The sequence below is a fragment of the Pseudoliparis swirei genome, chromosome 16 (assembly GCF_029220125.1).
Source record: "Pseudoliparis swirei isolate HS2019 ecotype Mariana Trench chromosome 16, NWPU_hadal_v1, whole genome shotgun sequence".
In the NCBI taxonomy this organism is placed as follows: Eukaryota; Metazoa; Chordata; class Actinopteri; order Perciformes; family Liparidae; genus Pseudoliparis; species Pseudoliparis swirei.
The window spans coordinates 16,678,675-16,706,454 of NC_079403.1; the positions used below are offsets into that span (position 1 = coordinate 16,678,675).

Sequence of the window (27,780 nt, forward strand, 5' to 3'; positions counted from 1 at the left end):
CGGTATCGTTTTAAAAGTACCGGTTTAGCACCGGTATCGGAAAAAACCCAAACGATACCCATCCCTACCTGTAAGGCACATGGAGACAGTCTTTCCAGCACTCAACCACGGTACGAATGATCTCCAGATTGTGCCGGAAAACTGCCCTCGTGGAGTGGAAGCTATGCGTCATCAGGTACTCCAACAGCTGGTTGGCGAGCACTTTATCTCTGGGGTTTTCCTGGGACAAAAGAACCTTTTTACTAACAGTAATACACCCGTTATTTCATGTGATAGAAAAGAAACAATTTAACTTGTGATGACTGCGCAAAAATGTAATAATCAGCCGCGGCCTTTAAAAAGAAAGTATTAGCCACCTTGGGGCTGACCAGGCTCGTCCAGGAGAGCACTATGACGATAATGTCCACCACCATAAAATGGATCCCCTCTCCTCCGTTCTTTCCAGAAACGACGACCTGCAGGAGCGGCCCCAGCCAGTGCTTGGCATAAGGCCGGAAAACCTGGAAAGATCAACAGCAGGTGTTAACTCCTCAGACCGATGGTGAAGAGGAGCAGCAGGATGAGGAGTCGCATACAGGTTCACATTGAGGGACGTTTACGACTGGAACTCCCTCCTGGTGGGTCTACCTGCTGGTGCCACCCGACCTCTGCAGCTCATCTAGAATGCAGCAGCTCGACTGGTCTTCCGCCTAAATTCATCCACACTACTCCGCGCACTTCACTGGTTCCCAGTGGCTGCCAGCATCCGCGTCAACACGTTGGTTCTCGCATATCGGTCTGCGAACGGATCTGGTCCAAACTTCATCCACGATATGGTCCAACCTTATACCCAAGTCCGTTCACGCCGCTCGGCTTCTGCCAATCGGCTTGTAGCGCCGTCACTTCGAGCTAAACGCTCAACAAAGTCGCGACTCTTTGCTGTCCTGGCTCCTCAGTGGTGGAACGAACACCCCACTGACATCAGGACAGCAGAAAGTCTCTACATCTTCCGCCGCAAACTAAAACCACATCTTTACCGACTATACTAAGAATAAAGAAAGCAGCACTTTAGTTGCACTTAGACGGCACTTCTTTAAAGCACTTTGTAGTTTGGCTTTCTTAATTCTTGTGTTTGTACAGACGGTTGAATACACTTATGGTAAGTTGCTTTGGATAAAAGCATCTCCTCAGCATAATGTACCTCCTCTGTGTTGATGATCAACTTTGAGATGAAGAGTCGAATATTCAGAGGTGTCGCTTGATTTGATAGTTTGCCATGTAGAAATGTCATCCATGGAGGCAGTTCACTCGGCATGGTTCCCTGTTTCATTACCGAAGAAGAGAACGGTTTCAGAATAATATTTGCATATGATTATGTGCATAAAAAAGAAAGAGACTAAATGACTAATTTATTGGATGTAAAAAGGTATGCATTTGTTTTTCCTGCTTTACTCCTCCTGGTGCCACTGACCTGTTCCGTTTTGGGGGTTATGTTGTTCCTTAGCATGTGTCCAATAAGAGCAGTCATGGTCACCATGCATTCATGCTGATTCAGCTCATCCATTTCTAGATCCACCATTGCATCCTGGGAGGGATTTTTCTCCTCCGTTTCCTTGATGCACAAACATAAAAACACTGTTCAGACCATCATAACCACTAAAGCATGCCACCAGCTTGGTGCAGTTTCATAAAAGGGAAACGCAAAAGACTAATGCCTCTCACTCTTTTTGCAACAGGTCGCCTGTGTCCTTCTGGGTTTTGGGAGCTGAAGGAAAAGCTTTGGACTCCGGTGGAGAAATCAAACTGGCTCATCTCCTCACTCAGGCTGCTGTCGGCCATGTAAGACTGGGACGACAGGTACACTGGCGCTTCTGTGGGAACCAGAACATAGATCTCATGAACTCATCCACTGGAGATACACTGACCTCTATGGCCACTATTGACCTTTTGTTAGCTCAATCGCATCCCATTACATTGTAAAAAGCATTTTCTTCAGACTTTAGGCAAGTCGCAACTCATCTGTGGCAAAGTGCGCGAACTTCCAACAGCTTCAAAACATTGCCAGTAGCAGAACATACCTCCACTCTCCTCGCTCACTTCTTTACGAATCATGACATATTTCTTCTTTCTCTCAAGTGGGACCTACGGGGATATATATAAATATATATGAATAAACTGCAACTCAAAGTATCGTCCTAAACAAACAGGCCCGTTAAAAAAAAGAAACGTACTTCAATTTCAATTGGAAAGTTGTAGGTCCTTTCAACGTCGATGATATTCTCCAGAATGAACTGATTCTAGACGAGGACAGAAAACCACAACCAGTGAACTAGAATACATCGCCTTTCATCTCTTTCCATGGATTACACACAGAATCAGTCGTAGCGCATGGCTCAAAAATTAAAGATGGCCACAGCGCTGAAGAGAGTTGCATATAATTAAACAAGCCGGTCAGTACCTTCTCGGGTTTCTCACTGAAGAGGAAGTCGTAGTAGAACTTGGGCTCATTGAAGCTACAGCTGATGGCGGCGATGGCACAGTTGTACGCTGCACAGTGGTAGTGCCTCCTCAGTTCAAGCAGCTGAGTCTCACCGGCCATGTTCTCAGTGAAGGCTTCAAAACACGACCTAATTCAAATGAAATCAGCATTCGGTCATGGAACAACGAGGACACTTTACATCACTGTCGTGTCACTTCTCGAACCATCAAAGTGTCTTACTTGATCAAGTCATTCCCTTCGGTTTTGTCTGATCGACAGTAGGCTTGATTAATGCGGGATTCCATGGAGTAAACCTCTTCTTTGGGAAGCTGACAATACAGGAGCTCCATCAGCTTGAAGCAGCCGTTCTTCTTCATCAACTGGATCTCAAATTCCATTTCATTTGACTGAAATTGATAAATAAATTAGCCATAAAAAACATTTTCCATGTGCCTCTCTGACCTAAATAATTCAGCATTAGCTTTGGCCTGTGAGGATACAAACATATAACTATATTAGCAAAGTGTTTAGATTAATAAGCTAAACATGAGCACATATCTCTAAAAAAAACTAAACTAACAGTGAAATAACAAACCCAGCTGCAACAGCTATCATCTTTAATTGTTTTCTTTAAATACTCCCCAAAATGTTAAGACGCAAACCTTTGTGAAGCGACTGAGCAGCAAAACTATGATGTCAGACACATTGGTGACAAAGAAGTCATTGAGGGCCTTGGTGCTGCAGTGAGAGGCGAGAGGTAGCAGGACCCTCTCCATCATGGCCTCCAGCACGGAGCTCATCGGCACGTCGCCCCGCTGGATCACCCCGAACACGGTGCACAGCAGCGCCAGCTGCCGCTCGCTGCTCGACCTACATGGAGTCAGACATTGACAGACATGGGGAGTGGAAAACAAAAGAAGAGAATTCCAATAACTCAAGTAATAGGATAATTTAACTGGCCAATTCAACACACTGATGCCTCATGGGTAACCTCGCCGTCTCCCATGAATGAGTCTTGACTAACCGGCTAGCGATTCTTTGGAAACAGGTTTGGAAGGCCTCCTCCATGATGTGTTTTCTGTCACGACACAGAATCCCTGCCATCAGCTTGAGAAGAAGTGGGCTCTGAGAAAGCTCAAGGGCATCCAGCAACTAAAAGACGGAAAGAAATGTACGATTGGTGCAACATTACAACCTTTCTTACACGGTCAACCATGCAAGAGATACGTGCCACATATGAGGGTTTGAAGAAAAACTAAATTATATCAATGAATTTGGCCCCTGAATCTGTGGTATCCTCCTTAATCTCCAAAACCCTGACTTCACCTTTCGGGTACAGTCCATGTAGTTGTTGCGATGCAGCGAGCCCTTAGCGAACTCATCGGACTGCATGGGGAAGTGGGACACGACCAGGTCGTCCAGGGCTTTCTGCAGGTCAGCAAGTGGCTCCTCTGGGAGGGTTGTGAAGAAGGGCAACACCAGCAGAGCCTGACTCTGAAGAGTTGAGGAAATCAAAGAAAATAAAGCACACACAGAGTCCGATATGGCAATTTGAAACGAGCCACGATACTGAGGCTATAAAATGTATACATTTCCATTACCTTGAGATTCAGTGGCAGATTCACGTCAACCAGCAGCATGGTGAAAGTGGAAAACACCGGTTTGAAGGCTTTGTGGTTGGCATCGGAGCAGATGGAAGAGTCAATCTGATGACAGAGGGGGATAAAGTGTCCGTGGAATAAATGGAGGACATTAAAAAAAAACAATAGGTAAGCTTGTAATTTAATGCATTGTATGTATTTTTCACAGGCTGGTCACTTAAATGCCGATTATTATTACTTATTCACAAACCTGGCAGCTACAGTTCCTAGTTAACACGATAAAGGATGTTTCTCTAGGGGACATGCATGCGGTAACTGCAGCATCAGGATACCTGAAGCAGCTTGGAGAGCAGCAGTAGAGTGGCCGTTTTGCTCTCTGGCGTGGAGGAGTGTCCCTCCCACCACGACTGCAGACTGTTCCATCTTCCTAGCACCGCTTCGACCAGCTGTTTCCCCTGGTTCTTCCTCACAGAGCGCTCTCTAAAGCTGTGGTCCAGAATGCCATTCAGCAACACGCTCACCTGATTCGACACCAGAAAGAAAATAACCTCAAATGCAGGAAAAACAATAATGCTCCATCACAGGTGCATGGCTAAAACAGTTAGGACAAATGTTCTGGAATTGAAAAATGTAATAAAAAAGAAGACGAAGGAGCTACCATGCTGGGGTTTTGAGAGGACGCCTCCATGAGGCGTGCCACCGTGGTGTTTAAACTTCTCAGCAGCTCAGTGTTGATGGTCATCTGGAAGAGACTGTAGAAGTACTCGCCGTGCGAGAAGCTCAGGAAGTTATGGCTCTGACTTCCAGAGATTGGCACAGAGAGCATGATGGTGTTCAACAACAGGTCCACCAGCTGCTCACTCTGCAGAGAAACAGCAACATACAAGAGGAAAGCTGTCAGACACTTGGTATACTTATAGAAAATAAAAAAACAGTTTACAAGATGTCTAATCCAGCCACTATTAATATTGCTTCATTATTTTCATCCTAAATTTTTTCAACTGTCTGCAGCTCAAATAACTCACCCCAGGTTGTTCACATTTCCTCTGATTTGATCAAAGCTAACCCAAAGAGAGGCAGCACTGACCTGTTGATTTAGAGAGAAGGCGAGCTGAAGCAGGCCATCCGCCAGACTCTTGGTATTTATGTCCAAGGATGGAAGTGCCTTCCGCTCCTCACCCGGCGCTATTCCTTTATACACTGCCATTAGAAGTCGGGACCCAAGGGATTTGGCATATGTGCCATCCTTCAATGCGACGAGAAAGACAAACACAAACAAAATGTGTGTTCTTTATTAGAGGATACAAACACTGTATTGCCATTGAATGGTTACGAAAACTGAAATGCATGGCACATCTCAACAAGCAGAAAAACGGTGCTGCAAATATAAAGCGTATTGTGGGTTAATGGTCACACGATCCCATTTAGAAAAGCCCCATGACAAATACCTGACAGTGCAGAATGGAGCTGAGGAAGTTGGCTTTGTGGATCTGCTTACAGGACGACAGAACCATATTCATCTGGTCGTGGCGGCTGAGGGTGCTGGAGTGATAGAGATCTACAGCACACAACTCCTCCACACTAGAGTGAACATTCACGGCGTGAGGAAAGAAACAATATGTGATGAACACAACCATCATGGTATCATCGAATGCAATCAGAAGGTATTTTGTTCTTTATTTGAAACAACTGATATGCTATCCTTTATATTATTTTTAAATATCCAATTCAGCTGCCTATTTGTTTATATTGGACAATAACAGAAACACATTGCATGTGGCTTGTCCTGTTTTCTAATAGTGAACTTAAAATTAGAGTACTACTCTAGAGATGATTTACAAACCTTTCAATGGAGATTTTTGTCCGCAAACTGGTTTCAAGTCGAGTGCGGTAAGGCGAGGCCAGCAGCGCCTTTAGTAAAGGAACGCACACTTCTGGTAGGTTCCTCATTACCTCCACATCTGCCATGTTGAACCCCACAGTGGAGGGCTCACACACCACCAGCGCAGTCAGCTCAAAGAAATCAGAGACAAAAATGTCTTGTTCCAGAAGCTGGGAATAAATAAAGGAAATGGGGAACAAAAGAATAATTTAAAAAAGGAGACTAAGAAGAAAACTCATGACTTTAATGTTCAGAGTGTCTTAAATTCTTTGATACCTTGCAAAATTCTTTGTCTCCTTTGACAAGAATCATGGTGGCAAACTCCAGTAGGCGGACAATGATGGTGCACTTGCTATAGTTGTACTGGTCCTTTGTAAAGAATATATATTATAGTTTAGCATAGCTTAGTATTGTTTGCATATAGATTATGTGTAAGATGGAAAACACTGAATGGAAGTTAAAATCTCCAGCGGAGCACTCTGGTGCCTGACTGATCTAAAGAAAGATAACAGTGACGCTTGGTGAGGTTCTGTTAGCCCCCCTCCTCCGCATCCACACATTCCGGAGGTGATCACATACAAAGAGCTCTCTATACTCTCAGAGCATAGGAAGGGTCCAGATGTGGCCATTATTCTCCTTTTAGACACTCGAGGCCACTCACTTTCCCCCCCTTCACCTATCCCCCTCACACGCTCACACACTCACACATGGGAAGAAGCCCCCGGTGTGTGGACGGCCTTCGGAGAAGATCCAGGCCTCATCCCTGAAGAGATAAGGCCCGAAGGAAGTCTTCTTACAAGAGAGGGACTATTAAATCAACTACCTCCCCTTCTCTCTTTTCTTTTCACAACATATGAACGCATTGGCAGACCACAAGAACCAATGAAGGAGCGACAACGGCGGAAGTAGAGAAACAAGGGCCAATGAGAAGACACCGCCCCCTTATGCTCCTGTCCAATCAGAACTGTTCCTTTCGGCTAGTTAAAATGGCCGAACACTCTGAACCGGCGTCTTCTCTCCAGCGCTGGGGCCACTGGTCCCAGCTGAGGAGGGGGGTCCATGCATGATGTCTACTTGTATCCTGATTTCTGAATAAAACGCTTATAGATATAACGTAGAAGTCTACCGCTCTTTCTTCCAGTGAGTGTCGTCCAGGTGGTGTGTCGCTGTCCAACTCCAACATCTTCTTGCCAAAGGGGAAGCAGCTCTCTGCTGCTGCCGGCTCGTGAGTTGCCAGCTCCATCAAGAAAAAACGTATTCCTTTCAGAAAGCTCGACTTCTCTTCGGAGCCTTGACAAAACAGTAGAAGAAGGAGAAAAAGAAAAACTGTGATCGCTGCGGGGCCAACATGTTTTTACACTGGCCATCCGGTATAAAAGGTGTGTATGTTGAGCAGGGGAGGACTTTATGAGCAGATGATGTCAGTAAGAGTGATTTTCTGATTACTTACTCAGCATGAGGTTCGGCTTGATTATGTGCAAGTCGATGAAGGTGTTGTAGCAGTCCAGGGCAGCCAGCAGTACGTCCATCCACAGCAGGGTGGCTCTGACACTGAACGGACCCGTCAGGTCCCTGAGAGTGGGCTGAGAGAGGAGACCGCCACCCTCCAAACGTGAGATCAGGAAACCGTTGCCGTGATCCTTCAGTATGCCGTCTACCCACTGAGATGCAGACTCCTTTCCTAAGTTCAGTGACAAATATCAGAGAATTTATTCACAAATTAATGCATCACCGCTGTCTTGATAGGATTCGAGTTTGGTTTAGAATTGTATTTTCTTTTTATAACTAACATTTGATGTTCTGACTCGTTCACCCGATCGAGGCTACCATGGGAGGGTTTCTCACCTGGGAGGAGAGGAACGAACTCATGGAACAGTGCCATGCATTTGTGGCGACACTCAGACTGAGGACGGCCACATTGTTCCAGGAGCCATAACACCACATCAAGGAGGCACAACTTCCCATCAGGTGGAAAGCCCCTTTATGAACAGAAAGGAATTAAGACGATGATGGAACATATGATAATTATAAACATATAATCAGTAAGGTTTTATCTTTTCATGAGCATTACTGCGACTCAGCGTTTTGTACAATAAAAGGTGAAAACACTATGTAGTTATGAAATGAAATGCTTAATATACACAATTTACCGTTCCGCTGAAATTCCTTTCAAAGCAATTATGTCCTGTACTATTGTTTATTCAGGTTGACCATGTAAAGTGATGTAACAACCCAGCTGATAACCAGATTGCCAACCTTGGGACGCGTGTCTTGGGGTTGTGCTGATTGAGACTGGGGGCCTTGTGACTGATGATTCTTTTCAGATGATCAATGGCAATGCAACACTGCTGCACGGTACCTGAGGATGGAGGAGCGGCAAGAACAGATGCAGACCTTTGTGAAAATGAAACTATTATTTTCCTGTTGCAGATGAAACTTGTGTAACCCACCAAGAGAGCACTGGAATAAAAATAACACATTTATGAAATACATTCTCAATACAATTACAAACATGTGGAATAAAACATTGTACTGTAACATTGCAGTGAAATGCATCACCGCGATACATCACCTTCAAGGAAACACTGCTTTTAAAACATACATTTATTCTGCTAGTTAGTCTTATGACAAGAATACGTGGATAGTGATATGACAATCTGAATGTCCCATCTATAAAGCTAAAGAGGAGGAACAGTTACCCATAGAGCGCTCATCTGAGTGTGCAAGAGCCAGACTTTCCACAAATATGACGAGAACTTCAAAGATAAACTGCTCCACCAAAGACTTCTCCTCCCTGTAGAGAGAAATAGGCAGTCAAACCAAATCAGTCAAACCTTAAATATGACAAACAAGATACAGATTGTGTCAAAACAGCAACAAAAAAGTATTCTACCTGAATTGTCTGTAGATGCTGTTGAACGCTAAGGCTGCACCAAGTCTTTTGAAGCCATTAGGGTGGAGAGCCAAGCTGTAGATACGCTTGAACAAGGACTTCATGTTGGTCGGGCTCTTCTCCTGCTGCGTGGGGGTGGTTTGTTTGATTGACCATTTGACAAACTCTTCAATGCAGCGGCCACAGAAGTCCCTGAGAGTGCAATCCATCGGGTCAACCACACCGTCCTGAGGAGAGAAAACAAAAACACACCGATGTGTGTATGTGTGGCAGAAAGGAATCCTTCTGAAATCCATCTCTTGATGCATAGTATCAGGACTTGTTTGAACACCTGTTAAGCCCTTCACTGAGTATCACCCCTTACCATGATGGCCTCCAGAACAGCGACTGTGTCTTGGCTCTCGAACTTCTTGTTGTTTGTGAACCAGTGAATCAGCTGCATGACCAGCGGTTCAAAGAGCTGTCTGGTCACCTGGTAAAGACATTTAAATTCATAAATATTACTGTAGATATCTTCATGTAAGAACCAGGCTCTGGCTGATAACTACATCAGGAGTTAACATGAAACTGACAGAACTAATAACCAACTGGAGACATGAAAGATGCAACTTCACCTGTAGCAGCTAAATCAACAAGATCAGTTCAATTTTTAGTATTTTATATAGTTTAAAAAGGGAAAGTCTACGAAATAATCCTCTCCCAAAAAGATTCTCTGACCTGTAGTGCTATACATAGTGCTATACATCAATCAAAATGGCTGTGGTGTGGAATGCCTAGTTTTGGAGAGGAGGACGTTGAAGAAACTTGTGTCCATATTGGACAACCCGGACCACCCTCTCCACCACCTCCTACAGGGACAGAGGAGTACCTTCTCCAGACGTCTCCTCACGCTCCGCTGCCACAAGGACAGATACAGGAGAACATTCCTGCCGACGGCTATGAGGCTCTACAACAGTTCACCTCTTGCCAGATCACCCTAACCCTTCTTATATTTTGTGTTTTTTTTTATTATTTTTTTTTATTTGTTTTTTTTTATTCTTGTGTGTTGCTGCTACTGGCTCGACAAATTTCCCCTTGGGGATTAATAAAGTATATTTCTATTCTATTCTATTTCTCAGTAGTATATTATAGGACTATATGGCACTCGGCTTGTGGCGCTAAAAGTGCAACGTCTCTTCACAAAAATCCTCAAAATTATCCACAGAACTTGTTGTGCTGTGGATTATCTATATTCAGGTCTCAACTCATACATAACTCATATCTAGCACTCACCAAAACCCTCAAATCAACCCTGAAAACTATCATTCCAAATAACCTCAGTGCTTTTCCCCTGAGAGATAATCAACATGCGTCTTTCCCCGTTTGGATTGCAACCAGCGCACAAACCTGATCCACATCGCATGCCAGACGCAGAAGCACAGGAAACAGCCTCTTGTGCAGCTTGTCCATGGGCGGCAAGCTATTGTCCCCCTCCACCATCTGAGCACTTTTCCCAACCATGAAGACCACCAAGCTGTGGAGAAGCTCACAAGCTGCGACCTGCAGCACAAAAGAAACAATCATTTCTATTGGGCGACACCATTGTCGTCATGCCAAAGTTGGCATCGCATTTGGGAAACGCTTCGACGATGGAGGACGTACTTTGGTTTGTCTGTCACTTGTGGACAGAGCCAGTTCACTGATGTGCGGCAGAAATGGGTCGAGGTAGATGACCGGCTTCATGTCGGCGAATGGCACCGCAAAGCTGAGCCTCTTCTCAGAATCCCAGGCAACAAGTCTCTTCATCGTTTCCTCTGATGAGACCCCTAAATGTGAAAATAGAGGCGTACGATCAACAAAACAGCACATGTGTCACGTGTTCTCAAACCCTCTCTGTGGAGCATGGCCCCGATGCGTCAGTGTCAAATGAATGAGACTTACCAGTTACAAGGTTCCTGTTCAGCTGTCCTCCCAGGTGACCGAGCAACTTCACCACCCGGAGCCTCACCGCGACAAGAGGAGCGTCTTCCTACATCAACATAGAAGTAATCAGTGAGCTCGAGGACAGGACTTCTCATCAATGTGGAGCAGCTGCACTCATCGATTTCTGCAACGTGCAGTAACAGCTAATTCATCAGGAGTCTATTCTGAAGTAATTCATCTTTATAAGAAATTAAAATATAAATTAAATGCCTCCTGTTGTAACTATTTTTGGGGGTCTGTAAGTTCTAGCAGACATCATAACCAGAATGCCCTCCTCCTTCCGTGTTTGTATCATTGCGCTCATGAGGCGAACGCACTACTCAGTGGACGGAAGGTAACGGTCCATTAACCTTTTGGAAAATAAACAAATGTGATGATTTTAGATAGAATGTAAAAATATAACTTCCGACATGAACTTTACTCTGACTTGATGGGGTGGAGACTAGAGAGCAAAGTGGACATGCTATTTTAAAACCACGGTGAGAAATAACACAAAGAGCAAAGCGCTCCCCAAACACTGAAAGACGTCTTCCACTTTCCCATCCAGTACCGTGGTGAGCTGGCGCGATTTCTTCAAGAGCCTCGTCATCACTCGGCTGTATCCTTTGCCACTTCTCGAAGACACAGCAGACGTCACCTCCCAGTTGCTGTCGTCTTTGTCTGAAGTCAACAACATCGGAATAGATTTTGGTCATTTGAATGATAACCTTCATTTAGTAAACTGAAATCATTTCAAATGGAAGCGAACAGATGTGCCTGACCTCCCCTGAAACCATCGTGCGCTTACCGTCGGAGGTGGTTTTCAGGTATCCATCCAGAAGAGGAAGGATGCTCGCATAGCAGTGCTGCATCGTCTCCGGAGGAATGTGGGAGGACCAGTCCTCAAGGGCATCGAGGGCTACGTTGGCCAAAGGAACATGGCTCAGACCCAACTTCAGAGCCGCCTAGACGGCACACACACACACACACACACACACACAGAGACGCACAATTGACGGTTGAAGTTTCCCCGCAGCCTTGTCAGATTAAATTAAGCACCCCTTCCTTCAGCAACACCTGTCATGTTCCAAATACATTCATTTAAATTCATCTGAATATGGATTTAATAGTGTAAGTTATATTTTAGCTAAGTTTGCCCTTGCACTACCACTTGAAGTGGCTATTAATCCACGACTTTCAGCTATCTATTTCAACCATTGGTTTCCATTTTATGTCATTTCTATTTCATCAAAGTACATGAGCTACAATTCTTCCATTTATGGCCTGGTAATTGTGAATTACTGCACTAAAGCGCCTCCTGTACTTCTGTTTGAAGCGGTGCTCATCTATGATTATCTAGGTCACACAAACCCAACGGAACAAGTTCATGGATCCCACCTCGAGAGCAGGGCAGTAGGCCTTGATGTCCAGATCTACGATGCTGTGCTGCAGCGAGAGGACGAAGGTCAAGCAGGAGGCCAGCAGCTCATCTTTGTACTGCTTCATTCTCACACACACCTGGAAAGATACCACACGTCATTCACATGCCTACCAAGGTGCTTCGGGAGTTGATAACATTCCCAGGAGATATTGTAGAGAGAAGCTACCTCTTTTCCAAACTTAGAGAAGAGAGCGAAACAAGCGCTCTTCACCGTGTCACTCTGGGGTGATATGGAGCTTCTCGGGTCAACTCCCTGATCGGAAACAGAGAAACAGGAGAAATGTCACACACGTTGTAAACACACAAGCAATATAAATCGTGCCCCGACAAGGTAAAAACAACGAATGGTGTCGGGAATATTACCTGGTAGTACTTGATTCTCTTGGCAATGTTCATGGTGACAGAGAGCAGCTTGTAAAAGCCACTGACAAGTGGATTTCGTATGGAGTGGAGGATAAGTTCATGGCTCAAGGGATACATCCAGGACTGGAAATAGTCCAGGTGTTTAGTCAGCAACAATTCGCTGCAAAAATAGGAAAACAGTGTGAGACCGACATTGAAAATGTGGTAAAATACACAGTATGTTCAATTTATTAATCTTATTAATAATATTACATTTTGTTTGTATAGCACTTTAAAGAAGGTAATGTAAAGTGCCTTTATATGTAATAACAATAAACGGTGTCTGCTTGTTTCACTGTTAACTTTGCCATTTTTAAAAGGCTCCCATGTACGTTGACTCCAATACCTGCAGAAGTCCACCAGGTTGATGAAGGCAGTGAAGTCTTTGATCTTATTGGGCAGCAGATGAGCTGTGGGGTCGGAGGACGGCAGGACATGGGCCGCATCATCCGGAGCCTGATAGACACGGACGGGTTTTATGTTTAACCGATACCGCCAACAGCAAGTGTGCAAAAGCGTTATCAATTTGAATGCCATCAACAGGGGACACAATCAAGTTGACTGAAACAATATCAGCATCTCTCATACACAGGCCCATTCAAGTTCACTTGTCTACAACGTTTTATGAATGTCAATGAAGTACATCGAAGTGGGACCTGAGAGTGAGACCTCACCTCCTCTCCCGTTGTCACTTTCTGCACGGACAAGTCCAACTTTTCCAATATTTTGAGAATTGATTTCACCAACTCGTCGTAAAGCAGACGGCTGAAAGATACGAGGGAGGCGTTCTGACTTTCAAAAGCTCCATCCAAAAATCCTGAATCCTGCAGAGGACGGCACAAACATAACACGGTCATACAAATATACGCGCTGCTTATTGTGAACCATGACACCATCTCCCCTGCAGCATACTGCTGGTCCATAAACCCATCTCAGGACACAATGTACCTCAATATTTGTGATTCAAAACTCTACATGCTGAATGTACTTCAGAACAAGTTTAATTATGCAACGAGAAGCACTTAAAGTAGTTTACAGCAGTACAGTAGAATATGATACATAATAATCTGAATATAGACTTATTGATAGTATTTATAAAAGGTAGAACTACTGTGGTGGCCTGTTCCTTGTTCCTGTCCTATCCTGAGCCACGTTACGGGACTCCGTTTCTTGACTCACTCATTAAAAGGCTCCAATAATAACTCTGTAGACGTTGATTCCATTTCGATCATTTTGTCGATATATTTTCACTTTTATCGAACTTAACAAATCATAAGTCAAACTTGAGTTTTAACGAAAGCTCTAACGTGAGGTCCAAGACTGTCCCGATGTCTCGTTCTAGATAAAGAAAATAAAACCAGAGACTCGGTCCCGCCCCTTCTTCTTATTCCAGCTGATCCTCATCAGCTTAATATAAAATATTCCGAAAGAAAAGCATTATTTCGAATATGAATATAACATCCATTTATTTGGCAAAGGGATGTCTTTAGATGATACGAATAAATCAAATAACATGATTTGTAAATATATATATGTCTCTAACAACTACCGTCTTCAAAAGGGATGCAAATGTGATGCAAGATAAATAACAGGCTGTCCCAAATAAAACTGCTAAAATTAATAACATTAAAACATTTTTTTAAATGACATATGTACCTTTAGCAGATGGCAGTCTAGAAGTCCTTTAAACAGGGCGAGGTAGTTCTGACTGGATGGAACTTTCCATTTTCCAGTGTGAACTTGGGAAAGCCCGCTGTCTTTGTCCTGAGGGGAAAAAAATATATACATATTGTTTGTACCAGTACAGTAAAAAAATGACATTTTTGATTCAAGGAAAAGGAATTAAACTGTAAATAAAATGGCGCCTGACCTCAGAGAGCATGATGGGTTTTGAACAGACACGAATCAGGCCCTGGTGCACTGGAAGAAAAGAGCAAAGGTGAAAGTTTGAGCAGATGTTATGTGCAATCTCATCACAGATATCATATTAAAGGGCACCGAAAATACATTTACTGTATTTTCGGGGCCCTTTACCACAATTACAGCCTACTCTCTCATTTCTGCACTGGATCAACAATTGAATGATGAACACATCAGTGTCAAACTGGTACCTGGTAAAGGGAAGTGTTTTAATTCAAAATATCATGGTGGTCTTTAGGTGCAACGTGCTCATGGGCGACCTACCCACAGAGCTAATGAATCCCAAAAGGACCGGTCCTTTGGAGGCCATGGCCACCAGCACCTTCAGGATGGACCTGCAACAAACAACCTGCATTTTCTCGCTGTACTGCGGGAAGCTGTCGATCTGCACCACGAGGAGACGCTCCAGCAGCGGTGTATACACCTCTGGAATCTGAGACCAGGGGAAAAAAAGAAGTTTAAACTAGCTGTGAGAGGGTGAATTAGTCTTTCTTTCTCCTGCAGGACACAATGGTGCGTATAGAGGCAGGTGCACATATGGATGAAAATCGATGATTCTCAGTTTGATTCACATTGTTGTCGTCAACATTTGGTCCAGGTCAACGACAAGGAACGTGACTTTGTTACCTTGTCCAGGTGAATCAGAACACTGGCTATGGCGTCCAGGAAGCTGGGCAGCTGGTAGAAGCTGTCGTCCTCCCCATCGGACTCGGTCAGATACATCTGCTTACAGCTCTGAATCAGCTCGGTGTACATCAAGTCCACGTCTTGTGGGCAAACTTTCTTGCATGGCTACAGAAAAGATATAATATATTTTTTTGGTATGTTGTATTAAGACACAGGAACATAATGGGAATGCAGAATACTAGAAAGAAGCAAGTGAAGGAAATATGTATCACAACAGCACGAGCAGCAACGTTTGTCAAATAGGTTTTGGGCTTCTACAGCGGGATTAAAGGCAAACAAGGCAATGAACGTACGGTGGCAAAGAATCCATATCCCCGGATAGCGATGGACAGCTCCTTGTGCGTCGAGTCCATGGTTCTAATGATGCTGCAGAACTTCTTCATGAAGAACTTAAACTTGCTTTTGTGCTCCTCAATATTGTCTGCCACCAGCAATGCAACCTTGGAATAACAACAACAAAATAACATGAATGCTCAGCAGAGATGTTAGAACAGGCCTATTCAACTAGCTGACTGCCTGCAAATCAGTATAGCTTGGTAAGAAAAAAATAAAACTGACGGACACGCCTCTTTTATACATTGAGACATCTAACCCAGAGCCATTGAGTTTCACTGTTGCCTCAACCAAACCTGTATGGTTACATATTTGGTTGCCGTGTTGGTTGCCGTTGTTACACCCCTACTGGTTTTCAGACCTACTGGTTTCCCTGCGCGTGCGTGCGTTGTGTTCTCTTCACATCTGCAGCGGGGCTCTGTCTCGCTCACCAGGTTCGTCACACATTCACAAACATATTGCTGGAGATCTTCAAGCCACCCTTCATATCCATGTCGGCGATTACGATTGTATAAGTGAGCAGTGCATCACAGCCACGGATGAAGAAATACATTTTCGAAAAAATAAAAATAAAAAGATCGCCCGACCTGGTTTCGATCCCTTTCACGCAAAAGGAGTCTGCACTCAAAGACACGCAGTCTGTGCGCTGCGCAAATCATTTATATATTGATCCATTTGGGGTGGCTGTAGCTCAGTGGGGTAAGAGGGCCGTCCCTCAACCGCAAGGCTGTGGGTTCGATCCCCGCTCTCCCCATTAGTTGCAAGTCGAAGTGTCCTTGAGCAAGACACTGAACCCCCAGTTGCTTCCCGGGCGCATCACTGCAGCCCACTGCTCCTTAATAACTAAGGATGGGTTAGATGCAGAGAACTAATTTCCCCTATATTTCCCTTATATTTATTATAGAACTAATTTCCCCTATATTTCCCTTATATTTATTATAAGTCACATTTCTTATGTTTTCATGGGAACAGTTTGGTTGAAGGGATCTGAAACAACTGGTTACCTTGAGCGGATATTTACACTTTGAAACATGTTTATAGTGATGCTTGTTCGCAACACTTTTGCCACACAATACCGACGCATTTTCATGTGTGACTGTTTACCTGTGGAAATATACATTACTGTTTTAAATTTTTTGCCATTATTTGATCAATATTCTGTGCGGCCCTCACACCCCTCGTGATTTTCTTATTCGGCCCACTTGCTACTGAAGTTGAATAGCCCTGTGTTAGAATATCATCATGGAGTGTCTCGTCATGGAGTGTCTCCTCATGGAGTGTCTCCTCATGGACAGTTAGTTTCTACACTCTGGGAGAAGTGAACGCATCATCTCACTCTTCCGGTAAGCGCTGGTTGCCAGCCCAGCAGCGAGCATGATTTCTTCTTCTCTCCCTCCCGGTCCCTCTTGCTCAGTGTGTCTCATGTATAGTTATCCCTCTGCCTCCCTTAATGATAACGATACATGCAACAAGTGTAGTTTATTTGGTAGGTTGAAGGCAGGTCTAAGTGGGTTAGATGCACGGCTCCGCGCCATCGAAGCTCAGACAGCTATGCTAGTTAGCCCGCCCTCTCCCGTAGCCGGCGCGGAGCTACAGTCAGCTGCTAGCTGTTCCCCGGTGGTGCCCGAATGGCCGGGATCGTCGATAACTGCATCACTGTGTGGGGCAGTAGCTGCACTGAACACAGCAAGAAAGCACTGCAACGCATAGTGAACACAGCTGGTAAGATCATTGGTGCCCCACTCCCTTCCTTGCAAGACATTTACACCACCCGCCTCACCCGGAGAGCTACCTCGATTGTGAATGACACCAGCCACCCTGCACACAGTGTGTTCAGCCTCCTACCCTCTGGAAGAAGGTATAGGAGCCTCCGTTGCCGCACCACCAGACTCAGTAATGGCTTCATACACCAAGCTATCAGGAAGCTAAATTCTCTCCCCTCACTCCTCACAGCCATATCCTCCAGTCTGGCAGGAAGCTGAAAATCCCCCCGCCCCCCTAAAAAATCACTCAAGACTCTGCACTTTAATTACTTATATTCACTTGTTTAAAAAATGTATTACATATTTATATATATATATATAGTATTTATATATATATATATAGTATTTATAACAACTGTACGTGAATCTTTATGTTTACTTAGTATTAGAAAATGTCTTGTCTTGTCTTATCTGTTGTGCCTGTGCACTTTTATATGTTTCACCGTGGGAGAGTGGGAAACGTCCTACCGATTCCTTTGTATGTCTAACATGTGAAGAAATTGATAATAAAAAGCTACTACTACTACTACTACTAACTGTTCGCAGGAGTAGTAAGTCTATACAGAAGCTCGCTGTGCACCAACCACTTCACGTTTCCAACCGGTTTTCCCTGCTCAGCGACACACCCGCTGAGGAACACACCCTGGTTATCGGGAGCTCGATAGTCAGGAACGTGAAAATAGCGAAGCCGCGGACCACAGTCGTGTGCCTCCCGGGGGCCAGAGCGGGCGACGTGGAGTCTTGTTTGAAACTGCTGGCTAAGGACAAGCGGAGATACAGTCAGATTGTAATACACGCCGGTGGTAATGACGCCCGAGCCCGCCGCTCGGAAGTCACTCAAATTAATGTGGAATCCGTGTGTGCTTATGCCAAGACGTTGTCGGACACCGTCGTTTTCTCTGGCCCTCTTCCAAATTTGCAGACAGACGAATTGTATTGCCGAATGTCATCTTTCAACCGCTGGCTGTCGAGGTGGTGCCCAGCGAATAATGTGGGCTACGTAGACAACTGGAAGACTTTCTGGGAAAAGCCTGATCTGATGAGGAGAGACGGCATCCATCCCACGTTGGACGGAGCGCGTCTCGTTTCTGCAAACATAACCAAGTTGATCAATGGACAGCCATATCTGTGACAACGCAGGGTTCATGTCATAAAGCAGAAACAGAGTAGCCCCACGCCCCTGTCATCCCTGTCACCCAGTGTCCCCCATAGCACATCCCTCCCCCGGGGCATCCGCCCCCTCTCACCCAGTCCCTCCCAGAGCTCCATAGAGACTGTGTCTGTCCCACGGCCACTTAAACTTAAATTAATTATATCAAAAGAAAGCAGAAGAGGAGTCGTACACAATAACCTTATTCAAGTTAACACCATTATTTCAGCAGTGCAACAAAACAGGACTATTAAATGTGGTCTCCTAAATATTAGATCTCTGTCATCTAAAGCTGTGTTACTAAATGATTTAATATCAGATAATCACATTGATTTATGTTGTCTAACTGAAACCTGGCTGAGCCATGAAGAATATGTCTGCCTGAATGAATCGACTCCTCCAAGTCATATTAATACTCACATTCCTCGAGGCACCGGTCGAGGAGGTGGAGTAGCAGCCATCTTTGAATCGAGCCTATTAATTAATCCTAAACCTAAATTACACTACAACTCATTTGAAAGCCTTGTTCTTAGTCTTTCACATCCAACCTGGAAAACACTACAGCCAATTATATTTGTGATTCTGTACCGGCCACCAGGTCCATATTCAGAGTTTATATCTGAATTCTCAGAATTTATATCAAGTGTGGTTCTTAAAACTGATAAAGTTATTATTGTAGGAGATTTTAATATCCATGTGGATGTTGATAATGATTGCCTAGGTGCTGCATTCATCTCCTTGTTGGACTCGATTGGCTTCTGCCAGAGAGTACAGAAACCCACTCACAGCTTTGGCCACACGCTTGATCTTGTTCTTACCTATGGCGTTGACATTGAGCATTTGAAGGTCTTCCCACAGAATCCTCTTCTGTCAGACCACAACCTCATAACTTTTGAATTTATACTACCGGAGTGTACTCCGTTAGTCAAAAGTTTCTACACTAGATGTCTAACTGATAGTGCTGTAGCTAAATTTAAAGAAGCGATTCCTTCTGCATTTGATTCGATACCACGTCTCAATATAACAGAGGACTCCTGGTCTAACTTTAGTCCGTCCCAGATTGATCATCTTGTTGACAGTGCAACAGGCTCTCTGAGAATGACACTGGACTCGATAGCCCCTCTGAAGAAGAAGACAGTGAGGAAGAGGAGGTTTGCTCCCTGGTATAACCCTCAGACCCGCAAACTAAAGCAAACGTCATGAAAGCTTGAAAGCATATGGCGTTCAACTCATCTGGAAGAATCCTGCTTAGTTTGGCGAGATAGTCTTAAAACTTATAAGGCCCTCCGTAATGCCAGAGCAGCCTATTACACGTCAGTAATAGAGAAAAATAAGAACCCCAGGTTTCTCTTCAGCACTGTAGCCAGGCTGACAGAGAGTCACAGCTCTGTGGAGCCGAGTATTCCTAGAGTCCTCAGTGGTAATGACTTTATGAACTTCTTTAATGAAAAGATTTTAACTATTAGGGACAAGATTAATAATCTCTTGCCCTTAACCAGTGCCAATCTGTCCTCAAGTGGAATGGCCTTGGAAACCGTGACCAATTATCTTCAACGGTTTCTACTTCTAACACGTCTACCTGTCTCTTGGACCCCATCCCGACGAGGCTGCTTAAAGACGTTTTGCCTTTAATTGGCAGCTCTCTATTAGATATTATCAATGTGTCTCTGCTAACACGTACCACACTCCTTCAAGGTGGCTGTTATTAAACCTCTCCTGAAGAAGCCCACTCTGGATCCAGAGGTGTTGGCTAACTACAGACCGATCTCTAACCTCCCTTTCCTCTCCAAGATCCTTGAGAAAGTGGTCGCAAATCAGTTGTGTGACTTTCTACATCATAATAGTTTATTTGAGAAATTTCAATCAGGATTTAGAAAACACCACAGCACCAAGACAGCACTGGTGAAAATTACAAATGACCTCTTAATGGCAGCAGATAAAGGACTCCTCTCTGTCCTGGTCTTGTTAGACCTTAGTGCTGCATTCAACACCATTGACCATGACATCCTATTACAGAGACTGGAGCAGTCGATTGGCATTTCAGGCACGGCACTAATTTGGTTTAAATCCTATTTATCAGATCGATCACAATTTGTATTTGTAAACGATGACGCCTCGATAACCACCAACGTTAATCACGGAGTTCCACAAGGTTCTGTGCTTGGACCAATTTTATTTACCTTATACATGCTTCCTTTGGGCAATATTATCAGGAAACATTCCATAAACTTTCATTGTTATGCAGATGATACTCAACTATATCTATCGAGAAAACCAGAGGAGAGCAACCAACTCGGTAAAATTCAAGCATGTCTTAAAGACATAAAAACATGGATGACCTGCAACTTCTTGATGTTAAACTCAAACAAAACCGAAGTAATTTTAATCGGCCCTGAGCACCTCAGAGATCAATTATCTGGTGATGTGGATTCTGTAGACGGCATTGCCCTAGCATCCAACACCACTGTAAAGAATCTTGCCGTTATCTTTGATCGGGACTTGTCCTTTAACTCCCACGTAAAGCAAATCTCAAGGACTGCATTCTTTCATCTACGTAATATTTCAAAAATCAGGCACATCTTGTCTCAAAAAGATGCAGAAAAATTGGTTCACGCATTCGTTACTTCGAGACTGGATTACTGCAACTCCTTATTATCAGGCTGCTCTAATAAGTCTCTTAGGTCCCTCCAGTTGATCCAGAATGCTGCAGCTCGTGTTCTCACTAAAACTAAGAAAAGAGATCACATCACTCCTGCACTAGCTGCTCTGCACTGGCTCCCAGTAAAATCAAGAATCACTTTTAAAATTCTTCTCTTAACCTACAAAGCCTTGATTGGTGATGCACCATCATATCTTAAGGAGCTTGTAGTACCATATTGCCCCACTAGAGAGCTACGCTCACTAAATGCGGGACTACTTGTAGTTCCTAGAGTCTTAAAAAGTAGAATGGGAGCCAGAGCCTTTAGTTATCAACTCCTCTTCTATGGAACCAGCTTCCACCTTCAGTCCGGGAGGCAGACACAGTCACCTCGTTTAAGAGTCGACTTAAGACTTTCCTCTTTGACAGAGCTTATAGTCAGGGCTGAATCAGGTTTGCCCTGGTCCAGCCCCTGGATATGCTGCTTTTGGCTTATAGGCTGCTGGGGGACGTTTAGGATGCACTGAGCACCTAACTCCTCTTTTTTTTCTCTCCTTAAGGATGAATTTTCATCTCTCAATCACACGTTACTAACTCTGCTTTCTCCCCAGAGTCCTTTTGACTTCACGTCTCATGGGGTCATCGGACCCTATGAGACGGCATAGATCAGTGGTCCCCAAACTACGGCCCGCGGGCCGGATCCGGCCCACCTCCCCATGTGGACCGGCCCCCTGAACAATACCAGAGACGCGTTTCGATTTATAATTTTTTTCACCTGGCCCGCTGCCGTTGAGATTGCAGTGAGACGCGGAGAAAATGTGGAGTGGTGCTCTTCGCAATAGAACATCTTTGATGGGACGTGTTGCGTCTCTGCCAATCAGCGTTCAGATGTCCACAGCGTTTGGGAAGTTAGGTTAGCTTGAATGTTAGTCCGCTACATCTGCTGCTGTCACGCTGCACGGTGTATCGATACTAACAAAGTACCCGTATGTTAAACACGATGTGATTTAGCATATTCTTTGTATCGATACTTCATTAAAAGAGCGATCAGAGCGCACGCGCTGCTTCGCTCCGTTAAATGCTGTCTGCACGCGCAGCACTCACAGCGAGTGGCGCGCACATCGCTCAGCCGCGATGCGCGCACACAGGTGAGCACATTCTCACTAGCACCCCCCCCCCGGCTGGCCCTCCAGCAGACAAGGCAAACGTTATGTGGCCCTCTTAGGAAAAAGTTTGGGGACCCCTGGCATAGATCATATCTGCCTGATGGATCATTGAGGTCTGGGTCGTGGAATTCCTGCTCCTGACTACGCCACTGTCCTGTTGAGACTCCGCCCACTGTTGAGACTCCGCCCACTCCTCCTCTCTACCGCCATTTGCCTGATGGATCGTGAAGGTCTCCATCGTGGAATATGCCTACTATGATCTATTCATACACTCTGTCACATTCATTGAATGTATGTTAACTCTAAATCTGTCCTTCTGTACACATTACATCTATTGTTCTGTCCATCCTGGAGAGGGATCCTCCTCTGTTGCTCTCCTGAAGGTTTCTTCCCTTTTTTTCCCCCTGAAGGGTTATTTGGGAGTTTTTCCTGGTCCGATGTGAGGTTTTGGGGCAGGGATGTCTATGTGTTCAGATTGTAAAGCACTCCGAGACAAATTTGTAATTTGTGAAATTGGGCTATACAAATAAACTGAATTGTCTCGTCATGGGGTGTCTCGTCATGGAGTGTCTCCTCATGGAGTGTCTCGTCATGGCGCTGCTCACCTGTTAACCTGCTACATGTCCTCTGCGCCTGTGTGGAAAAAAGCCTCAGAGTGTTTACCTGTTTGAGGAAGGCCTCAAGTGCGTAGTAACTCGTCTTCTTCATCTCAGCGTTGCCATGTCCACAGAGCTTCGACATGACCTCGAACAAAGCTCCGTAGTGGTCCATGAGGCAGCTGCTGAACTGGGACGCATGTTTGGCGAGGAGTCTGAGCCCGGCTGTTCAAGAGACAGAGTCAGAGACGTATGAGTTCTCGGGGACTTTGGTCTTCATGTCGCTGTAGAAATGGCGGGACTTACCGAATGTGACAGCGTAGCGCGTCATCGACATCTACAACAAAGAAAACCGTCATGCTACAGAGCCACACATTTTAATGTAAAAAGCAATCACAAAGGAATGCAGAGTGCCAAGACACATCATGCACAAAAAAACATGTGCTACAGAAAAAAGTATTTAAAAAAAATATATGTTTCAATCTGGATGTCATGTTTACCACCTGCAGTGACAGGTTTGGCTGCACGCTACGACGCTAGTTTCACCAAAAAATTATTGAGCCGTAACACCCGACTCGACACGCTGCAGAAGACCGTTAGACGGCGGTTACCTGCGGGCTGACGGCCTTCAGGGCATACTGGAAAATGTCGTTGGATGTTGCTGGGTCTGCAAGTCAGAGACGCACACTGATCATGCACCCATCATAGAAAAATCATGTTGTTGAACAATTTAAATACACAGATAAAGCAAAACATATGGATGGACAGACAGACCCCCGCCACACACACCTTCCTCCATTGTTTTAGGGAAGTTGACCATAAGCGCAGTGATTCCTCTCAAACATCCAGCTACAACTAAAAGTTTGGGCTTCTTTGTTGAAGAGGTCATCTGGAACAAAAAGATTGACAGCCACAGCCGATCACGCACACATTTTAAAATACAATAACTGTAGAGGAAAGTGGCTGAGCCAAACACTCGGCCCCGTCAGAACCACTTCCCCTGTTCCCGTACCCGTTCCTTGAGCTCCGCTAGATAGGCCTTGTAGAGTTTGTCAGAGTTCTTGTCCATCTCACTGGGGTGAACCTCTGCGAGAACTCCCAGCAACTCGTAGATTTTGCCGAGGACTAAAACAAAAGATTGTTTTTATTTTCTATGTTTAATGTACGTCATTTACATGTTACTTTCCTGGATGAATTCCTGTCCAGCGTTAAACCAAATGTTGCCTTCAGACATCAAACAACGACTCACCTGAATCAGGCAGTTTGCTCCTCTGACAGAGATCGCCGTAAAACCTGTTGAATATGTCGCAGACTCGAAGCTCTGCAACCACACTGGAAGCTTTTGTTGTTTGGAGAACCTGAGGAGAGTCACAGCAAGAACAAGGTCCAGCCAGCATATCCTCCATATTCACAAATATGTCAAACAGACTCTTGCAAGAGCACGAGAATGGTGAATTGTGTCAACAGTGGATCTCTTCTTTCGCTCAGTTCATGTCGCACACCTGTTGCACAAAGAAACAGCACAGGCTGCCGAGAGAAACCAACCTTGATGAGGAGATCCAGCACCAGAGACCGACACTTGGCTGCTTTCTCCTTCGCATACACATCCATGCATGTGTCCTGCACGGAGAGAGAAATGCAACATGATTCCATCGTGGCATTACATGTACACACACAAAAGTCTGGTTCGAGGTATGCCTCGGTTGTCTTGTGTTATACCGAGAGGTGTTAGGAGATATTACTACGAATAATATATATAGAAGCTACTTTGGTGTCAGTATCAGTTTGAGGCGGACGTTGAATTTACTTTGAGGACATGGATGAACCATTATGTGTAATGATCTTTATTTTTCCCTGCTGTTGTCACGCACACATGGAAAAGCAAGTGATTGTAGAATGAAACTCTGAACATTTGATCTGGTTCTGAAAGGGGAACGTACTCGTATGTCAGTGGCGTATGTCTTCTCCCAACCCTTGACACTTGGTGAGACCCTGTCCAAGAATTTCTCCAAAAAACCCAAGATCTCAACTCGGGTGTCCCGGAACTGGAAAACAGATGTTTCTGTTAAAACACGAGAACTTTTCAGAGTCGTGACATTATTGTCCCCTAGATGTTCCTCGATACCTACCTCCTCTGACGCCAGGGACTTCCTGAGGAAGCTGAGCAGTCCATAGTCTTTTGAGAACAATAAGGACGTCTGAAAAGCTTCAAGGCGAAATATGCACAAAAAAACGGAATCAGAAGGAAATGTTAATATTTGTTTTCGCAGTATTTTTTATCACCCAAAACTAAATTCAGCATCGTGCAATTTGATACATGAAAACATCTGTGCAATTTTAAAGCCTCCTTCATCAACTTGTTTACTGCGGCCTTACTGTGTTAGTAATGTGATATAACTTCACAAAAACTATATTGACCAGTTTAAGGACCCAACAACTATAATCTAGAGATGAGGAAGAACAATTTTGTTGGATTGAAGTTAATTGGCAAGCAAGAGAGAACAACATTAAAAATGTTATGTTTTGCATATGGTAATGTTATGTAATATGGTAAGCGCTACAGGCTGAGCCCCCCTAGGAAAAGGTGTATAGCAGCGATTCCCAAACTGTAGCCGCGGACCACTGGTGGGCTGCGAAGGTACTGCAGGTGGGCCGCGAGAGGTCATTTACAATGAATAAATAAATAAAATATTTGTAATTTTCAATTCTGAAAAGTTTGAAATTAATATAAAAATATTTATGATTTAAATTACGTGTTATTCTTTTATCTGACCTATTTTTCTGACCACCAAACAAAACAATGTCAAATGGGGCGCCCTCTTGTAGTATTAGTTTATGTTTTGATCAGAGTTGTGATCAGCGCCGCCGCTCCCATAACGCGCACTACGCGCTGCGCGTAGGGCACCAGGTCCTGAGGGGGCACCACAAAATAGGCAACTAAAAATATCCTCATAGTTATAATAATTAATAATGCCGATATTATTTCAGTCTAGAAATATTAGGCGCCTTTTAGGCATGTATATCACAAAACAGGCAGAACAAGAGAGATGTTTAAGCACCACCCCCCCCCCCCCCCCCTGTTAACACTTCTCGGGTCGCATCGCTCTGTCTGCCGTGATGCGCACACAGCAGGGTTTTTCCTGGGTCAAAATGGGTCTTCGGTGCTCCCAAAAAAATTCATGCACCATCTATTCATGCACGTCGGGCTGTTGAGTGAGTGATCAGCAGCTGGCCGCTCAGACAAGTCCCGCACCTCACAGTTGCGTATTGATCAGACAAGAAGACACGCTTATCAACTCCAGTGTTTCCCCTACTATTATAACAGGGTGAAATCTGACCACCCGTCACCCTGTAATTTTCGTCTACCCCCCGTCAACTCTTCTCGGCTCGAGCGCGCCAGAGCTCCGATGCCGGCGCGCGCCTCCCTCAGCCGGGATGCGCGCACACAGCAGGTGAGCACACCTCAGTAAATTACGGCTTGGGCGCGCGCCCACATTTTCTCTATGCAGGAAAAACCCTGCACAGGTGAACACCCTCTCACTAATGGAGTTGTGGGAGTGGCCTCCTCCACGCCTTGCTTATTGTCACGTGATATTTATATTGTATTCACCACAGTGAGTTTAGAAGGAAGTGAATGACGTGATCGATGCAGGGAAAAAACTTAATAAAAAGTAAATGCGCAATTCTTGAAATAATGTATGCATTACTAATTGACAAGTACCGAGTAAAGATCCATATAGCACCTCGTCCGACAAGGTGTTTAAGTCTCATCATCATCTTAGAACCATCGTCAATATTAAATTGCCAGATTGTTATTGGGAGTCTGGCGCGGATTCACGGCGCTCTCAAAACGAAAGGAGTTGATGGACTTTATTGTCTTACCAAGTTCGTTGTCGGTTGGTGTGAGCATGCACTCCTGTCCCAGGTCACCGATAATATCGTGGCATTTCAAAGCTGCGGATCGTGTGTCTTCGTCTGCGAGATATTCATGAAGTTTCAGGAGATGCCCCTGAACGCCTCCAGCAGCGTTGCTCTCTGAATACATAGCGTGAGCTGCAGCGCGGGGCTAAGCTAACGTTAGCATCACTTCAGCCACCCTACTTTCTCTCATGAGTACATTCACCAGAAGAAGGGCGAAAGTAGTGTTGTTACGAGATGTGTCGACGCTTCGAAGCGTGTGTCGAGTAATGGAGGGGGCGTTTCCTCGAAGCGCGTATCGAGGCTTGCTTCATTTAGGGGAGGAGCCAAAAATGATGACGTCCGAAGCCTCGCTGCCCGGCTGTACCACGTGACTGCTTCGGGAAGTGGTTCAGATTTTGCCGGGAGGTTTGACAGCAATATAAACCCCTCAGGCTCCATTCAAAATGTGGGTTGTTGGTTGAGAGTTTGGAGAGTTTGGAGAGTTTTGAGAGAGAAGAGAGAGAGACAGAGAGACAGAGACAGAGACAGTTCGGAGAGTTTGGAGAGAGAGAGACAGTTCGGAGAGTTTGGAGAGAGAGATAGTTTGGAGAGTTTGGAGAGAGAGAGACAGTTCGGAGAGTTAGGAGAGAGAGATAGTTTGGAGAGTTTGGAGAGAGAGAGACAGTTCGGAGAGTTAGGAGAGAGAGATAGTTTGGAGAGAGAGAGACAGTTCGGAGAGTTAGGAGAGAGAGATAGTTTGGAGAGTTAGGAGAGTGAGGAGAGAAGGATAGGTGATAAGATGGAGCCAGCTAGGAAGAGGAGGATTTCCCCTGTGTGGGAACACTTTGATTTGATAACTCCTAATAAGGTAAGCTAAATCTAACTATTTCAGACTCATTAGGTTTGCTTATCAAGAACTGTATTTTTCACAGTTTCTTATTTTATTCAAAGGTGAGGTGTTTATTGTGCTCCAGGGAGTTGGGGTACAATAACAACACGTCATCCATGC

General features: G+C 44.7%; 1 protein-coding gene across 1 annotated transcript in view; it reads right to left on the reverse strand.

The window, feature by feature from the left end:
* Positions 1 to 27,253, reverse strand: part of LOC130205973 (DNA-dependent protein kinase catalytic subunit-like) — a 52,704-nt gene extending 25,451 nt beyond the window's left edge. Inside the window, exons 1-51 of the mRNA XM_056433587.1 lie at positions 26,754 to 27,253; positions 25,001 to 25,077; positions 24,812 to 24,916; positions 24,417 to 24,491; positions 24,121 to 24,229; positions 23,884 to 23,996; positions 23,661 to 23,760; positions 23,483 to 23,538; positions 23,178 to 23,208; positions 22,939 to 23,096; positions 15,519 to 15,665; positions 15,166 to 15,330; positions 14,803 to 14,971; positions 14,489 to 14,538; positions 14,275 to 14,382; positions 13,293 to 13,442; positions 12,965 to 13,074; positions 12,580 to 12,739; positions 12,383 to 12,469; positions 12,174 to 12,293; positions 11,584 to 11,740; positions 11,347 to 11,456; positions 10,755 to 10,842; positions 10,476 to 10,639; positions 10,221 to 10,373; positions 9,199 to 9,306; positions 8,835 to 9,061; positions 8,641 to 8,735; positions 8,198 to 8,300; positions 7,787 to 7,920; positions 7,392 to 7,622; positions 7,068 to 7,231; positions 6,218 to 6,310; positions 5,903 to 6,111; positions 5,508 to 5,640; positions 5,147 to 5,305; positions 4,718 to 4,921; positions 4,392 to 4,580; positions 4,060 to 4,164; positions 3,785 to 3,952; positions 3,483 to 3,610; positions 3,121 to 3,328; positions 2,699 to 2,865; positions 2,438 to 2,606; positions 2,211 to 2,276; positions 2,058 to 2,121; positions 1,702 to 1,850; positions 1,451 to 1,591; positions 1,181 to 1,300; positions 357 to 500; positions 69 to 220 (exon numbers count right to left, since the gene is read on the reverse strand). Coding sequence (XP_056289562.1) covers positions 69 to 220; positions 357 to 500; positions 1,181 to 1,300; positions 1,451 to 1,591; positions 1,702 to 1,850; positions 2,058 to 2,121; positions 2,211 to 2,276; positions 2,438 to 2,606; positions 2,699 to 2,865; positions 3,121 to 3,328; positions 3,483 to 3,610; positions 3,785 to 3,952; positions 4,060 to 4,164; positions 4,392 to 4,580; positions 4,718 to 4,921; positions 5,147 to 5,305; positions 5,508 to 5,640; positions 5,903 to 6,111; positions 6,218 to 6,310; positions 7,068 to 7,231; positions 7,392 to 7,622; positions 7,787 to 7,920; positions 8,198 to 8,300; positions 8,641 to 8,735; positions 8,835 to 9,061; positions 9,199 to 9,306; positions 10,221 to 10,373; positions 10,476 to 10,639; positions 10,755 to 10,842; positions 11,347 to 11,456; positions 11,584 to 11,740; positions 12,174 to 12,293; positions 12,383 to 12,469; positions 12,580 to 12,739; positions 12,965 to 13,074; positions 13,293 to 13,442; positions 14,275 to 14,382; positions 14,489 to 14,538; positions 14,803 to 14,971; positions 15,166 to 15,330; positions 15,519 to 15,665; positions 22,939 to 23,096; positions 23,178 to 23,208; positions 23,483 to 23,538; positions 23,661 to 23,760; positions 23,884 to 23,996; positions 24,121 to 24,229; positions 24,417 to 24,491; positions 24,812 to 24,916; positions 25,001 to 25,077; positions 26,754 to 26,916 — 6,755 coding nt within the window. The 5' untranslated portion in view covers positions 26,917 to 27,253. The remainder of the gene's footprint in view (positions 1 to 68; positions 221 to 356; positions 501 to 1,180; positions 1,301 to 1,450; positions 1,592 to 1,701; positions 1,851 to 2,057; positions 2,122 to 2,210; positions 2,277 to 2,437; positions 2,607 to 2,698; positions 2,866 to 3,120; positions 3,329 to 3,482; positions 3,611 to 3,784; positions 3,953 to 4,059; positions 4,165 to 4,391; positions 4,581 to 4,717; positions 4,922 to 5,146; positions 5,306 to 5,507; positions 5,641 to 5,902; positions 6,112 to 6,217; positions 6,311 to 7,067; positions 7,232 to 7,391; positions 7,623 to 7,786; positions 7,921 to 8,197; positions 8,301 to 8,640; positions 8,736 to 8,834; positions 9,062 to 9,198; positions 9,307 to 10,220; positions 10,374 to 10,475; positions 10,640 to 10,754; positions 10,843 to 11,346; positions 11,457 to 11,583; positions 11,741 to 12,173; positions 12,294 to 12,382; positions 12,470 to 12,579; positions 12,740 to 12,964; positions 13,075 to 13,292; positions 13,443 to 14,274; positions 14,383 to 14,488; positions 14,539 to 14,802; positions 14,972 to 15,165; positions 15,331 to 15,518; positions 15,666 to 22,938; positions 23,097 to 23,177; positions 23,209 to 23,482; positions 23,539 to 23,660; positions 23,761 to 23,883; positions 23,997 to 24,120; positions 24,230 to 24,416; positions 24,492 to 24,811; positions 24,917 to 25,000; positions 25,078 to 26,753) is intronic.
* Between the last annotated feature and the right edge of the window lie 527 nt (positions 27,254 to 27,780).